Consider the following 15618-nt stretch of genomic DNA (forward strand, 5'->3'; position numbering starts at 1 on the left):
ACCATGCCCTGAGGATGGGGCCCTGGGAGGCAGAGGGGGTGGGTCAGAGGACTCAGCAGGCTGGACTTCGGTGTGAAGGCATCAGTGTCGCCCGGGGTGTATCTGGCAGGAGAAGAGCCCCAGCTCCTGGGAGCTGGGCAGGGATTCCGGGGACAGCTGGGGGGTGAGAAGCATCATCTGTGCTTGCAGACAATTGAGACTCCTTCCCAGGCAGTCAGCCTGTTATCACCGCCCCCCCGCGACCACCGTCACCACCGCCATGGCCCAGGGTTGGAACTGCATCTCCTTTGGGGCGTCAGGGTGTGCTTGATGGGAGATTTGGGGCTTCAGGAAGCAAACGCCAGTTTCCCAGTTCTCTCTTCCCTTCTCACCAGGAGTCATTGTATGAGGCTGGGAGTGGAGGGGGATGGGTGCCTAGAACACCATATCCCGATGTTCCAGGGACCCTGGCTGCATGAGATGCTGGTGGGGTTTAAGGGATGGCTGAGCACCCGTATTCAAATACGTTTGGAAGCACTAGATTAAATGCATCTCAACATGTACATTTCCTACAAAGCTCATGCACACTGCGACTTTCTAAAAGCGGGGATGGAGGTGCAGTGTTGGACCACAGACCCGTTTCTCTGGGGTATCTTGTAGAAATACATTGAGGCACTTCCTCCAGGTGCCAACCGGTCCTACTTTCATGGGACAGTTCATCCCAAGAAGAAGTGTTTTCAGGATTGGAGGGATCCATGGGAGCCAGGAAGTTTCTCAAAAAGGGAGGCATCGATGAGAAGGTAGAAGAGGGTGATGAGCTCCGCTCAGGCCCGCCATCACCATTCACATAGACCACAGTGCGAACAGCGCCCCCTACAGTTCTGCCGGCTCCTTCCCCCACCCCACCTGTCAGCCCAGCCCTCCAGATCAGCTCATGCCCTCACCACCCCATCTCCTTTCTTCCATAGGCTACCTGACTGTCAACATTGAGCCTCTCCCACCCGTGGTGGCTGGTGATGCTGTGACCTTGAAGTGTAACTTCAAGACAGATGGCCGCATGCGTGAGATCGTGTGGTACCGGGTAAGTCACCCCCACTGTCCCCTCTGTACCTATGGCCAGGGCTGAGGGTAGAGTCCCCAGAGCCTCTCTGGAGATCCTCGCGGGTTTGGCCTTATATGAGCCCTAACCAGCCCTGAGCTGTCCTGTGCTCTCTGCTAGGTCCCCATCCTCTGCTGAACCCCTCCTGGAAGATCCTTTTGCCCAGGTATCTATTTCTCTTCTGCCCTCAGTTTCTATCTCGTGCTGACGTCTTTTGTGTCCCTAACATGCCCTTATGTTCAGGAAACCCCAACAGTACCTAGTATTGGTTACTAAGAATGCTGCAGGCCCTGATTACAGTGTAACTAAAGAGAACCGAAGGGTGGAATTTGGGGCATGAGGATTTGGGTGATGTTTTTCGCAGGGGAGAGAGAAGAGGACAGCTCCCTGCCTTCTTAAAAATCAAATTACAGACATAGTCTGCCTTCTAATCCGATTACACCTAGGACTAGTCCACATGTCTGGCACCCCAAGGTCTAAGGAGGTCTGAGAGATGCCCACCTGCCCGAGGCCCAGGTGTTGGCAACAGGAGAACCAGCTTTGGGTCATGGAAACAAGTGTTGGCCTTTTTAGCCACCGATAGACATTTCTATGTGTCTGGACTGGGCATCCCAGCCTGGTCTCCCTTTGCCACAAGGGAGTCGGGGCTGGCTGGGCTCAGGAGAAGGTCCAGTTGGCATTGACTTTCTTGCAATGCCGCACTCAGATTTGCACAGAGCCAGGTACCGCCATCTGGGGTACGGGTTAGGCGGAGAGTTGCTCTTCCATGAGCTACAACAGGGGGTGGCAAAATGTTTCGGTGAGGCCCAGATAGTAAATATTTTCCTCTCTGGGGACCATATGGTCTCTGTCGCAACTACCCAGCTCTGTTATAGTGTGAAAACAGCCACAGACAGCATGCCGATGGAAGGGCATGGCGGGGTTCCCATAAAATTTTATTCAAGGACACTTGAATTTCATGTAGTTTTCACGTGTCACAAAATCTACTTCTCCTTTTTAATTTTCTCAACCACTGAAAAAGGTAAAAAAAATGTTCTTGGCTCATGGGTCATACAAAAACAGACTGTGGGCTGACTTGGTCCACCAGCCTTAGTTTGCCGGCCCCTGATCTAAAACCAACACTTCCCTAGGCTTTGTAAGTTGTGTTGCCCTTTCTTCAAGTGAAACCAATGGGTGACACAGTCAAGTGTAACTGCTCTGGAAGGAGCGTGGAAGTAGGGGGTGGGGAGTGGGGAGAGGAGGGGGAAGGTGGGGGGTTGGGTGGGCGCAGCTTGGTGATGAGGCATCTAGAACTGGTTCCTTTGCTCCTTCAAGCTATTGCCACACCCACGGTGCAGTGCCAGGAAACCCAATGTTAGAGGATCCTGCTGGAGGCCACTCACCATTCAATGCCTTGACTCGGAGCTGGGCTCCCTCCTTGCTCTTGGTCCAGTCTTGCTTTGAACCGTCCTGTAGTTACTGTTCCTTTCTTGGCCTTTGAGTCATCATTTGCTGGTCATTGCTATTTTGCTGGGTGCGGTGACCTGGGCTCCTTTTAACCCACATCATTGTTCCCCATCTTAGCATCGTAGCCCCTCCTACTTAGAATCGCCTCCGACAGTTGGATCCCCACAGGGCCCCGGCTTTAGAAGAGGTTTCCATCCTGGATAAATCAATGGGCCTAGAGAAAGTCAAGACATATGTTAAATAGTGCCATGAACTGAATCACTAAGAGGTGTGTGTACATGATACGGGAACTGCTTGGCCGACACACGCTGTGAGCATCTCATTAGCACCTGGCAGAGGACTGGGACAAATTAACTCCAGCTCACTGCTGAGGATGGTACTGCATCTCTTCCTCAGCCTTGAGTGAGGGGTAGTGAGAGACCTGCTGAGAGAAATACAGAGACCCGATGGGAACAGTTAATAGGAGTGAAGGTGGGAGGGAGCTTGAAAACAGGAAAATACCAATAGGCATCTCATTGCCTTCCCATCCTTTGAAGCAACTCTCTTCGCTCTTGTTTGAAATCAAATGTTCCCGCATCAGTAGTGAAAATCTCCCTGCAGAAGTAGCTACCAGGGCTGGGGCAACAGCAGTGCCAGACCGAGGTGTAGGAAACCAAGAGCAGGCTTCCACATGGCTCACGTCGGTGTTCTCTGAAGACCAGGGGCGTGGCTGGGGCAGGACGAGATGCCTAGCTTCCAGTGCAGACAGATTCCCCTTCCCCTTCTCTGCCCCAGAGCTGAGCACCCTCGTTCACTGCCCCCCCATCTCCATCCTGGCCTGCGATCACATTGATCGCTTTGAACACCAGTTAAGTCTCTTACGGGTGTCAGGCCCTGCATATCAGGCTATGGTAGGCTGCACTAATTAATTTATTTTATTTCATTTTACATCCTTTGACTGAGAGCGTCTGGAATGAGGGTGGGGGTGGGGATGCAGATGTATGCAAATCACATGCAAATTGCCCACAGGAGCCAAATACTTGGGCCCTTTTGATTCTGTAGCTGGACTGAGGAAGTGGGCTCAGCCGACTTGGTATTCTCCCTGGGACCAGGGGAGCCCTGCATGCCCTGTCTATGATGGTGAGGATGGGGCAGAGGACGGAAGCAAATTCCAGGGAAATGGCTCCATGCTGTCAGTTCTCTCTTTGCCTGCTGCCACTCTGGCCTTCTGACACCTATCACCTCTTTTCCCAAGGAGCCAGCTGAACAGAGAGATAAGAGCTTACCGAGACGGGGGCTCCAGGAGCCAAAGCCAGGGCAGGGCTTCTGGAGGGTGTGGGAGAAGCAGCAGTGGAAACCCCAGTTTCCTTCCCCAGCTGGATCCCCCCCAGACAAGCCCCCACAGCTTTATCCCCCCCATGTCTGTCTTCCCCCAGCTGCCCACCCTCCCAAACAGGGAGCTGCCGAGCGTTGTTTGTTTTCTGTACGTGTGTCTGCTTCCCTCCCCAGCTTCCTTTGCCCATCCTTCATGAAAGAGCTTACAGAGCCCGGCTTGGAAGGAAATGAATAGATTACACAGGTCCAGCCGGGGCTGTGTCTCCAATCCCTTTAGCAGGGAAAAGCAGGGCATTGTGAGGAGGCTGCCTCTGCCCACTCAGCCCAGTGGGCACAAAATGGCCCAAAACATGTGTCAAGCCCAGCAGCCTCCCCTCTGGTCCTAAAGACGTTATCTTACCAACGGGGTCATCCTAAGCTCTCCGAAGCTTTCAGAAGCAAGTGGATTGGATTCTTTGGGTAAATTGGGGGAGCTGATGGAATTGTGTGAAGCAAAAGGGATCACCCCCTCGGGGTTAACAAGAACACTGTCTCATCATTTGGGAAGGTCTTGGCCTATGGACCCCTTGGGGATGGGGTAGGTGGGCAGGGAAATAGGAGGAAGTGGCCAGGGCCTGCACCTTGGACACCTTGCCCCATGGTCAGGCCAAATTATAGAAAAAGATGACAAAATTCTAGAATAGCCTCAAGAAAGTGGACATGATCAGAGCCCCTGGGTCTGTGCTGACCAATATGGTAACCGCTTGTCACATGTAGCTATTTAAATTTAATGAAATCAAATTAAATTAGAAATTTGTTTCCTCAGTCAGACTTGCCACATAGGATTAGTGGCTACCATATTGGACAGAGCAGGTATAGAATATTTCCATCATCACATAAAGTTCTATTGGACAGCCTGCTGTAAATATTTGAAAAATAATTTTATGGCCCTTCCTTGGAATGTACTGTACTTTCCTGGCAAGGGACTGAAAGTGACTGCTCACTGAGCCAGCTTTCTAGGCAAATTCACTGTAAAGTGAATTTCAGAAAAATGAATTTTATTTGTTGTGTAACCTGCCATCATTGGATTGCGGGGAATGGGGGGTTGGAAGAGGGCTTATCATTCTCAAAAGATTTCTTTGAAAACATAGAGAAGATGTCAAGAAAGTTTTCAGGCCCCTGAGGTGCTGGTATCTTAGTCATCTATCAAAGTCCTGTTCAACTTAAGGATGCTTCACAGCCTTTTCACCATCTCCCACGTTTTCTTCACTGTTGCATGGGTTCCCCTCCCAGATTTGAGTTTCCCAGGCTTCTTCAGAGCTCAGGCACATACCTTTCCTTTTTCCCTAGAAAATATACAGCAGCTAATAGAGTAGGGATGCAATTCCACGCTTGGCCAGTAGGAGGCAGTCGCCTAACAACCAAACTATTCTAGCATTAAGGTTGGGACCTGGTTATAGAAAACGAATGATAAATAATATCCTCTACTTAATTATTTCTATCCATTTACACCTAAATTTGGGGACTCATTCAGTAATTCTGCTAATACTAATCTGAGTGACTAACATTATTGATGTTACCTTACTCTGTGCCGGCCACTGGATTAAGGGCTATACGTACATGGCTGCATTTCATTTTCATGCTGGCACTGAGGTTGGTAGTATCATTAAGCCTGTTTTTCAGATGAAGACACTGAGGCCATCCAAAAAAACTGTGTCAGCTCATGTTGCCTTCCCTGACTTCTGCAGAAAGTTCTAGATGCTTCCTCCTACATGATTCCTCTTTGAGGGTCTATACTCCAGCTCTTACCTCATTATGTCAAAATATCTGTCTGCCCACTGGGCCGTGAGCACCTCAAGCACAAAGGCCACGTCTTTTCCCCATTATATCAACAACACCTAGCGGAGAGTCATCTCAGTAAATATTTGTTACATGAACAAATGTTAGAGGTGGAAATGCACACGCACGTTTTGACAGACCATGCCAGGTAGCCCACTGCCATTTCAGGTGGACATCTGTGTCTAGCTGATCGTATCTGTCTGCCTGGGGAGTGAGTGTGAGTCCTTGTGTACTCAGGGAGCTTTGTGGAGTATGGAAAAAGAGGAACATTTCTTATTAGGGAACGCTGTCTAAACTCATTTACTTGGAGGTCACCTGCCCAACAGGCAAAGCCAAAGGTCTGTTTATATCATAGAAATCCATTAAACAGCCACAGAGGATCCTGGGAATTTAACTTTTCACAGCAGTTTTTATCATCTTTCCTTTGTCTCCTCTCTTTCCTTCACAATTGGTTCCCAAGAGCTGCGCTGGGCTCAGGTTACAAGGCCACAGAAAAGAGCCACAGAGCAAGGCAGAGAGAGAAGGAGATCTACAAAGAGTGATAACTTCAGAGCCCCTTATCTCGCCTCTTTCACATTGTGGGGAACGTGTGCCTGAGTGTTTGTTTAATGGTGGAGATTCCTCCTCCACGATGCTGCCTGGCCTGGGGCGAGCTCCCGCCCTAGGGCTCTGCTGGTTGCCTGGGCAGTGAGGGTTTATGGCTGCTCTGAACCATTAGAGAAAGGATTAAGCCTGGAGGCTGGGAAGGGTAAGGTAGGGAGAGAGGACTTCAGCGTCAGAATACCTGCATACCTGTTCAGGGCATGTGGCTTCAGGCAGTGACATAATCTTTCTGTTTTAGAAACCTCATCTGAAATTGGGCATGAAACCACCTACATTGTAGGCATAAATGAGATAATGTCTGCAATCAAACAAGCCCAGTGCCACTGCAATCCTTTTATTCCGCTCAACAAAAACTCATGATGGGACCTGTTGAACGAATGGCAGCCACCGTCCTCTCATGTCTCTTGGTAACAAGGGATCCCAGAGAGGGAAGTTATAGAACCAGAGTGGAATGTGTTGTGGGAGGATCACCAAAATAGGATTCCTTGAGATCCAGCCTACCACCTTCCTTGCCGACACAGACAGGCAGAGATAATACTTAAAGCGTGTACCCTCTTTGCCGCTATGTGGTTCTGCTGGTGAACTCACTGGATTTGATTCTTGGAAGGTCATCACACAGCTAAGCCCTTTCAATGGATCTTAGCTCCCCCTGAAGCCAGAAGCTATTTCAAAATGCCTTTACTGGCACGGGCCCTCTCTTAGCCTCAGTCCTTCAAAATGTTTTGTTGTCTGAAACAAAATGGAAAATGATGATCCTAAAGGGACATTACAGTCTAATGATATCATAAGGGCAAGAAGACAGGTACAGTCTTGGTGATGAGTAGAGGCTAGGGCCCAAGTCCCGGAGAACTGGGCTGCATCACTCCTTTGGCCCCTCTGGCTTGGAGCCCATCCTGGCAGCCTTTGGCTTGGAGGGGCCCCTGGCTTGGAGCCCATCCTGGCAGCCTTTCAACCTGGCTGCTCCTTGCTACCCCCTTCACAGGTCTTACAGCTCCAAGATATGGAGGAGGAAGGGATAAAGGAAGACAAGAAGCCTTCTTCACTGAGCCAGGGCTATGCTGGCTGAGCTGCCTTATCCAGTTCTCCATTCTTGCCCCTAGTCTCACAAAGGAGCAGGCTTTCCCTGATGGGGCATGTCCCATACCTAATTTTATCACACCAGTCACATAAGAGGAAAGAGAAAGTACCAGCGAGAAGGCCCACCAAAGGACAGCTGATTGTACAATAAATGTAGTGCCACATAAGGAGGAGACAAGCATCTTTCTGAGTCTAGTTCCATTGCAATCTTTGTATTCCACCCTCAACCATAGATTGTATCCATCCCATGTCAGACAGCTCCTCCTTCTGGGGGTGGAGTGATGGGAGCAGCTTTAAGCTCTCTCTAGAGGTCAGAGTGTGAATTGCAACTATTGCATACCCAATTCTTGGTTTTTAATGGACGTTTGGTTGCAAAGAGGCAGGAGTTGCCCACTCTAACTGCTCCTTAGAATTTCCAGAGGGACTTGTAAACACATACTGATAGCTGAGCCTCACCCTACAGTTATTGAATCAGAATCCCCTGGATTGGAGCCTCAGGGTCTTTGTACGTTTAACAAGCTCCCTCAGGTGATTATAATGCGCTCGGCTCAGGCAGGGACCGAGTCCTGGTGTTCAGGAAACTGTTAGAGGGAGCTGCTCCATTCACCCATTCAACATTAATTCAGCACGTGGGTACTGAGTTGGATGGTTCTAGGCACTGGGGGGAGCATCAAGGAACAAGAGGACAAGATCCTGAGCTCATGTGGGGGAGTTGGCGGGGGTGGGGTGGGCGAGAAGTTAAAAAGATAAACAAGCAAGAAAATACCGGATAATGATAAGGGCACATACAATTATAATAGAATGATGGGATGGAAAGGGATTCGATGGTCAGGAAAAGACTCTCATTTAAGCTGAGACCTCAAAGGCAACAAGGACCCCGCCATGCCAAAGTGGGGAGACGGAGTATTCTGGGCAAAGGAAAGAGCACATGCAAAGGACCTATGTTGGGAGCAAGCTTTGCATGTTCAAAGAACAGAAAGAGAGCCCACTGCATGGCTGGAATGAAGTGAACGGGGGAGAGTTAAGAGATGAGGTGAGACAGATGAGCGGGACCATTCATGCCAGACTTTGAGCTCCAGAGAACTGGGTCTGGAGTGATTCTAAGGGCAGCAGGAAACTTTGGAGGGCTTTAAGCAGGGAAGTAACAGGATATGGTTAACTTTACTTAAAGGTCACTTCTGGGTGAATGGACCATGGGAGGCAAGACTGGAAGCAGGGTTATTAGAACAGTTCAGGCAGGAGGTGGCAGTGCCTTTGGTGAGTACCAGCAGGGCAGTGGTGGAGAGGATAGGAGGGCAAAGAAATTCTGCTGTGACTTGCAGGTAGAGTCCCAAGGGCTTGCTGACATGTGCAGGGGGGTGGGGGGAAAGGGAAGATGCGGGATGGCTCCTGGCTTTCGAGCTTTTGCAGCTAGATGTGAGGGATGGCGCTGTTTCCTGAAACTGGGAGGGTAGGCGGAGGAGAAGGATGGAAGGGGTTCTTTATCAGCCATGGTACGTTCCAAGTGCTTCTAAGACATGGAGATGGAGCGGTCAAAGCAGCAGGGGAAGCTAAATCTGGGATCCTGGGGAGAGGTCAGGACAGGAGATTTACCCTTGAGGGTCATCCAGGTGTGGATGGATCTAAAGCCATGGGCCTGGATGAGATGATGCCCCCAGGGAGGGCGCAACAGAAGAGCACTCAGTGTGGACCCTGGGCACTCAAGATTTAGAGACAGGAAAGTAAATCAGTGAAGAGATGGGGAAGTAGCAGCCAGCAAGATATATAAAGAAAGCTGGCGGAGTGGGGTGCCCAGATCCCGAAGGAAGGAAGTAATCCAAGAAAGAGAGAATAGTCAGCTGCCTCCAGGTTGCAGTGGGAGGACTTAAAATAACCAAGGAATGTCCTGGACCAAAGCAGCCCCCTCAGAGTTAGTGGGGGCAGAAGCCTGGCTTCAGTGGGCCGAGGGAAGTGCTAAGACCCGCTGTGGAATAGCCTTGAGGTTTTGAGTATTAAAAGGATTTGACCTTGAACTTCTGGACAAACCTTGCAGATAACATAAAGACACCATTGCTTCTGTTTGGCCCATCTCCGTTTGCATGTCGTTCATAAGCTACCAAGGACATTATCTATTCCACACTTGCCCCGTCTTGCAATCCGCAACTGATGGCAGCATCACCCTCCTATTCAAGGATGTGGAAGAGTTTAGGGGAGTCTAGGGTGATTCAGCAATGCATTTGGTATTTGGAGGAAACATCCCAGCTCTAATCATCCAGTTAACTCAGTGGCCTGTGGATGACAGCCATTCACGTAACCCTGCTCAGTACAAGGTACATGAGGCTGGAGATGCAAAGAAGGACCCTCTTCCCTCCAGGGGAGAGCTTCCAAGTCCAGGTGTCATTAAATTGTAAAGATCTGTTTCCTCATCTAGCCAATGGGCTTGATTGGCTCCCCATAAGCATCTCCCAGGGGTTTGTGTGAAACAAAGGAGATGCCTACAGAAAAGCCATTTCCCTCACCCTCAGTGCAGGAGAAATAGGCTTCACTCATGTCCCTTTATCCTCTTTTCCGCCTGGCCACGTCTTACTCATTCCCTCCTCTGTGTAGCCTTCTGACCTCGCTCATCAGGCAGAGCTCAGAGATCCTCCAGCGTATGTTCCCTCCGCATTTGTACATTCTTCGATCAGTGAGGTATCGCCTGGTGTTTTAGTCCTTCTTGTCTTTGCGTCTGTGGCTGAGGTTTATTTATCTGCTTCTCCCGTGTGTGCCGTGGTACCCACAGGCCCTGGACCAGAGTCTTCATGTGGCAACTCTGGATCCCTAGCGAGGGGGTGGATAGGCTTCTGGAGGTGCTTGGATCCCCAGAAAGTATGCCCAGTATGTTGCGTAGATTTTTTTAGTGGAAAGGGACCGAATGTTCTCAAAAGGGTCTGTGACACCCCCTAAAATGTTCAACCATAGCAACAGCAGGTGTCCAAGGCTTGTGAGGGTGAAACGTGGAGGGCGTCATTACCTCCACCTGCGGGTCACCAAGGTGGTACTCAGGATGGGTCTCGGAGACCAGGGGGCTGCAAGGCTGTGACAGGAAGCCTGTGGCCCTTGAGCTTTCCAGGGACCTGGCAGGCAGGGGCACTGCATTCAGCTTTAGATGGGAAGAGCGGTGGGGGGATGGGCTTAGTCCAGATGCCACAGACCAGCCAGCCCAGCTGTGTGCACAGACTGTGGGACGGGAGAAGGAGGTAAGAGGGGGGAAAGGAACGGCTTGCTCTGGCAGCAATTCAGCACTCACTCTGGCATGAGGGAAGGTGTTCTGACCAGAGAAATCTATCCTCTTTGGGGAATTAAGATCAGGTGTCTGATACTGGCAATGAGACCGTTTCTATGCCTAGAGGTGCTCACACAAGGCTTATAAGGGCTCTTGGCTCCCAGACCGTTGGTGGGGTGATGGGGAGAGTGCCAACAGTTGGAGCGGATGCCCAAATAACAAGATGTCCTGTTGGAGCACATGTGGACGCCACCTGTAACAGGCTGTCCCACTGGATGGTCGTGAAGAGAAGACAGGGTAGACTGGCAGGTGCAAGGTAGACGCATTGATGGGGAGTTTGTCTGCACTTACCAAATGCACAGAAAAGAAAAGAGCAGGGGCCTGGGGGCAAAATGTCCTGCTGTGTGACCTTGAGCAAATCACTTCCCCTCTCTGAGCCTCAGGAGTTTCATCAGTAAAATGACAGGATGAAGTGAGATGGTCTCTATAGGACGTGCTCTTTCCCATTTTACGGCCAACCCCCCGCCTTCCTTTCCTCTCCTCCAGCAGACCTGGGCTGGTGGAAGAGGCTGGCACTGCACGGCCAGGTGCTCCCCGGGGTGGGGCTTGGGCAATTCCTCATCAGGGTAGAAATCCCAGCCCGAGATGCTGTCGGGCCCTCTGAGCCAGTGGGCGCCAGAGCTGTATGAAGCCCAGAGTGTGAGTTCCAGCCGACTCTGCCTAGTTGAGCCCTGCTGGGTTTAAATGACAAGGGGGCTGACTTAACTTGTGGGAGGAGAATTAAAGGTGAACTTCCGCTCCAGCACACCAGTGGCATAAAAGAACATGACTGAAATGAGAGATGTTTCCCAGAAAACCAGCTCAGGATGCTTCTCCCTCCTAAGTCCTTCCTCCTCCTTTCCTCACCTTTTCTGGGTTGGGTGTGTCGTCCTTATATGAAGAATGACTGTGTCCTCTTCCCAAGAGGCTCAGAGATGTCCCCAGGGTCATCACAGTCACCCCGATGCAGACAGGCACAGCCTGGCCCTTTTCTAAAACACACTATGGCTGCCCCACACTTCGCAAGAGCTCCCCATTGCCTTAAGAACCAAGTTCAAGGTCATTGGCCCGGCACGCAAGGTTCTTGATTCAAGCTCCATTGACTGATTTTCTCCAGCCGTGCTTCCTACCACGTTCCCAAATGGGCCCACCACTGGAATCATACGGCCTATATGCAGTTCTTGGAACATGCCAACGCTCTTTCCCACCCCCGTGCCAATGCAAATGCCACTTCCTCTGCCCACGACGCCCTTACCCGCTCCATCTGGCAAACTCTGACTTGCCCTCCAAAGTCAGCTGCAGTGTCACCCCCAGAGACATTTCCTCATCCTTTTTTCCCTTCCATCTTTTTCTTCATGCAATCACCATGACCCAGGCATCTTAAAATACTCAGAACTCTACCCTAGGACTTAACGCACTGGACACAGATGTTCACTTATGCAGCAGCTATTTCTTGAGCATCTACTATGTGCCAAGCATTGGGACTAGAGCACTGAGTAAGAACAGTGGGGTCTTGTCTTTATGGAGCTTGTAATTAAGCAGGGAAAGAGATGTGGCCTGGAAGACTGTCAAATTTCTTTGAAATTGTGGTAACTGCCCCCCAAAAGACAGATGCCTGCTAGCTGAGAGTTCACAACAGGGGGATTAATTCTAATAGTTGAATGTCTCACTTCCAGAATGTAAGCACCTTCTTGGTAAAGACCAGGTGTCCTGTTTGTATCTGAGCACATAGCTTAGAGAATGAATAAATGAATGAGCGAATACCTGATGTGGCTGAGTGACATGGAAGTAAACCCTTAGTTGATGAGGTGAATAATTTTCTCACAATTAGAAAAATGGATGGGATGACTTGAGGACTGGTGAGTTCCCTACCCCTGAGAGTGTCTAAGCAAATTTTAGAGTGGCCTCCTATCAAAAATACAATAGAAAGAATTTCTGGCTCCCTGGCCCAAGGGAGCCCAGAACAGGATGACACTGTCCATTTCAGCTCTGGACTTCTGTGCTACGTCAAGTTCAGCCGCCCAGCGACAACATCATGACAAGGTAGGGATGGAACCTCCAGCCAGCTTGGCTAGCCCACACATCAAGTGTGGGACACCAGGTATCCAGAAAGTTCTAGATTCCCCAGGAGAGGGGTGATTGTAGATGTTCTGGGAATCTGCTTCATGTGGGTGCCCCACCCTTGAGTGAACATTCAAAAGAGAGGAGGCTTCAGACACCTGGGGGCAGAGAGGTGGGGGGAGAATGTGAAGGGAGTTGGTAAGACCAGATACAGAAGAGCAGTCCACAGCTGAAGGTGTTGTAAAACACATCTCCGTCATGTCACCCTGCCTGAAACTCATCACCGAGGCCTCTCTGCTGCCGTTGGGACAAAGATCCGAGCCCTGGTGTCCTCTTACAGGGTCTGGCCCTTGCCCGCTTCTCCAGGCTCATCTCCTGTGTGCTCCCGTGAAGGAAGAAGCTGTGGGCGTTCAGAGACCTCAGGGAGCCTTGACCAAAGGAAAAGGAAGGACTGGGGATGGGCAGAAAGGGTCCTGCAAGCTGGACCCGCTAATTCTCATGTCGGAGCCTGGGAGACTGAGGTTAGATGGGGTTAAGCACCTTGCTCTGAGTTGTGCAAGAGAGAGAGGTCGGGTCAAGCTTTGAAGCCACTCTCTGACTCCAAAGCGATGCTCTTTCCTTAGGCTCCGCTGAAGGCCGTAAATAGCGTCCTGGGGGGTGGGAAGGATTTCCGCCCGAGTGACAGGCAACCCGAGGGCTGCACCCTCAGAAGGGCTGAACCCCTCCGGCTTTGGGGAGCCTCTTTCTTCCTTCTTCTCCTCATCAACGCCATCGCGATGGTTTGGGTCTGGTGCTGTGTCAGGGACGTTACAAAGTCATCCCACTGGCTCCTCACGGAAACCATGTGACACTGGCACTCTTGTCCGTTTTAGGGTTGGGAACATTGAGGCTCAAAGAGGTAAAGTAACAGACCCCAAGCCTTGCAGACAGTAGGACGGCTCAGGATCTATCCACTGGCCTGACTTCCCCTTACAGCCAGACCTTCTCAGCATCTAGGCTTGCCCACAGAACTGCAGGGGGCGTCCAGATCCGCCTTTGGGAAGCTCCTTAGCTCTGGCACAGAGCGAGACAGAGAGGGCCAGGGGATGGGGCGGGGCTGGCTGCCTCAGGATGTCCTCATCATCCACAGCCAGAGCCACCTCTCTGCAGAGGCAGCGGTACAGATCCATGCAGGGGCTGTCAACACCAAAGGAGGACCCAAGGGAAAACACAGCTTCCACCTGCAGAGATGACGCAGACAGCACGGTTCACCTACCCTGAGACAAACGTGTAGAGCAGAGCAGACAGGTGGAAAGGACAGGACCCTCCCCTCCCACGCCCCTCCCTGCATGCCCCCCTCGCACAGGGCGTCTGCCCACGTCCCTTGGATGAACCTGAGAAAACGTTTGATGCTACTATCCGGAGCCGGGTCTTGGAGCACAGCCCTCAGGAATCCCAGCAATGAGGGAGAAGTGTGGCCTGGATTAGCGGAAGGTCTGAACTGGAGACTATCCTTCAAGAAATGAATTTGTTGATGATTATTATTAACTATTATTATTATTATGTTGCGAGATGGTGGAGTAACTCAGATGGGTCAAAACAAGTGTTGTCGAGGAGTGGATCTGGGGGGACCTGCTTTCATGGTTATAATAGTCACTTCAATTGGCGCATTAATTATACGTGAGCAGATGCTGCCAACATAATTGAGGGTGTGGCAAAGCCGCTTCTTAAGTGGTTGGAGCACGCGCCCCTCTAACCAGGTGCACTCGACGGATATCAAATCACGCCAGGCTTGACATTCGGAGATGGAGGGGAGTGAGTCCTGTCTGACCGTGTGGGCTCGGACTTCGTGAGATGTCCAGATCATCCCCTCGTGCCTTCTTTCCTTCACGTGTGGAATGAACACCTACAGGAAACCTGCGCGGAGTTTTGGGCACAGCACCGAGATGCCGACCCCGGCTCATGCTCTGTGGGGAGAGACGGGATGTCACAGAGCCACAGAGCAGGAGCCCCACCCTAGTCTGGAGCTGCTCCGGAATGAGGAGGGGACAAAGGGCATGGCCAGTAGAGCCAAGGGCACGTGCAGAGGCCTTGAGGGTGGCCCATGGAAATCCCATCGGGCACTGGTGAGGGCTGGAGAAGGAGAAGGAGACAAGGCTGAGGGCAATCAGGGACCCGAGAAGAACGAGCTACAGTTGGAGTTCCAGGCAGTGGAGCTTGGCTTGTATCCACAGGGAGCATTCGAAGAATTTTTTTTTTTTTTTTTTTTTTTTTTTTTTCGGTACGCGGGCCTCTCACTGTTGTGGCCTCTCCCGTTGCGGAGCACAGGCTCCGGACGCGCAGGCTCAGCGGCCATGGCTCACGGGCCAGCTGCTCCGCGGCATGTGGGATCTTCCCGGACCGGGGCACGAACGCGTGTCCCCTGCATCGGCAGGCGGACTCTCAACCACGGCACCACCAGGGAAGCTCACATTCGAAGAATTTTAAGCAAAAGTGCAGCTGCATCCAGTTTTACAGATCTCTGGACCCCTCCCAGCGATATCTGATAAGCATCTCAGACTTGACACAGCCAAAGCAAAATTCTGTATTTCTCTCCCTAACCCATTCCCATTCTTCCCCGTCTCAGTAAGTGGCATCACCGTCCAGCCAGTTACTTCAGCCAAAAACCTAGGGCTCTTTTTAGCTCTTCCCTTCCCTTGCCCCACCCCCAGCCTACAGCTCTTCCATTGAGTCTACCCTCAAAACATGCCCCGACTCCACTTGCTCCTTCCCATCTCCTGGCCACCGGGAGCCTCTATCACTACGTAGAGGTGGCAGTCTCCCCTCTGCTGCCTTCTACCACCCAGCCTTGTTAGTGTTCCGTAAATAGCCTACAAGTCCACTCTTCCTAAAAGTCCAAGTTGACCCGATTCCTGATGTGCAGAACCCTGTGCTTTTCGATGGTCTTCCAAAGAAGAAC

The 15618-nt window shown here is 51.2% G+C and overlaps 1 protein-coding gene across 3 annotated transcripts in view; it reads left to right on the forward strand.

Moving 5' to 3' along the window:
* Nucleotides 1-15618, forward strand: part of IGSF21 (immunoglobin superfamily member 21) — a 269529-nt gene that overhangs the window by 130017 nt on the left and 123894 nt on the right. For all 3 annotated transcript variants that reach the window (XM_060035127.1, XM_060035053.1, XM_069541461.1), the window contains exon 2: nt 948-1060. In XM_060035127.1, the coding sequence (XP_059891110.1) occupies nt 948-1060 (113 nt within the window). The remainder of the gene's footprint in view (nt 1-947; nt 1061-15618) is intronic.

The sequence above is a fragment of the Delphinus delphis genome, chromosome 1 (genome assembly GCF_949987515.2).
Source record: "Delphinus delphis chromosome 1, mDelDel1.2, whole genome shotgun sequence".
Lineage (NCBI taxonomy): Eukaryota > Metazoa > Chordata > Mammalia > Artiodactyla > Delphinidae > Delphinus > Delphinus delphis.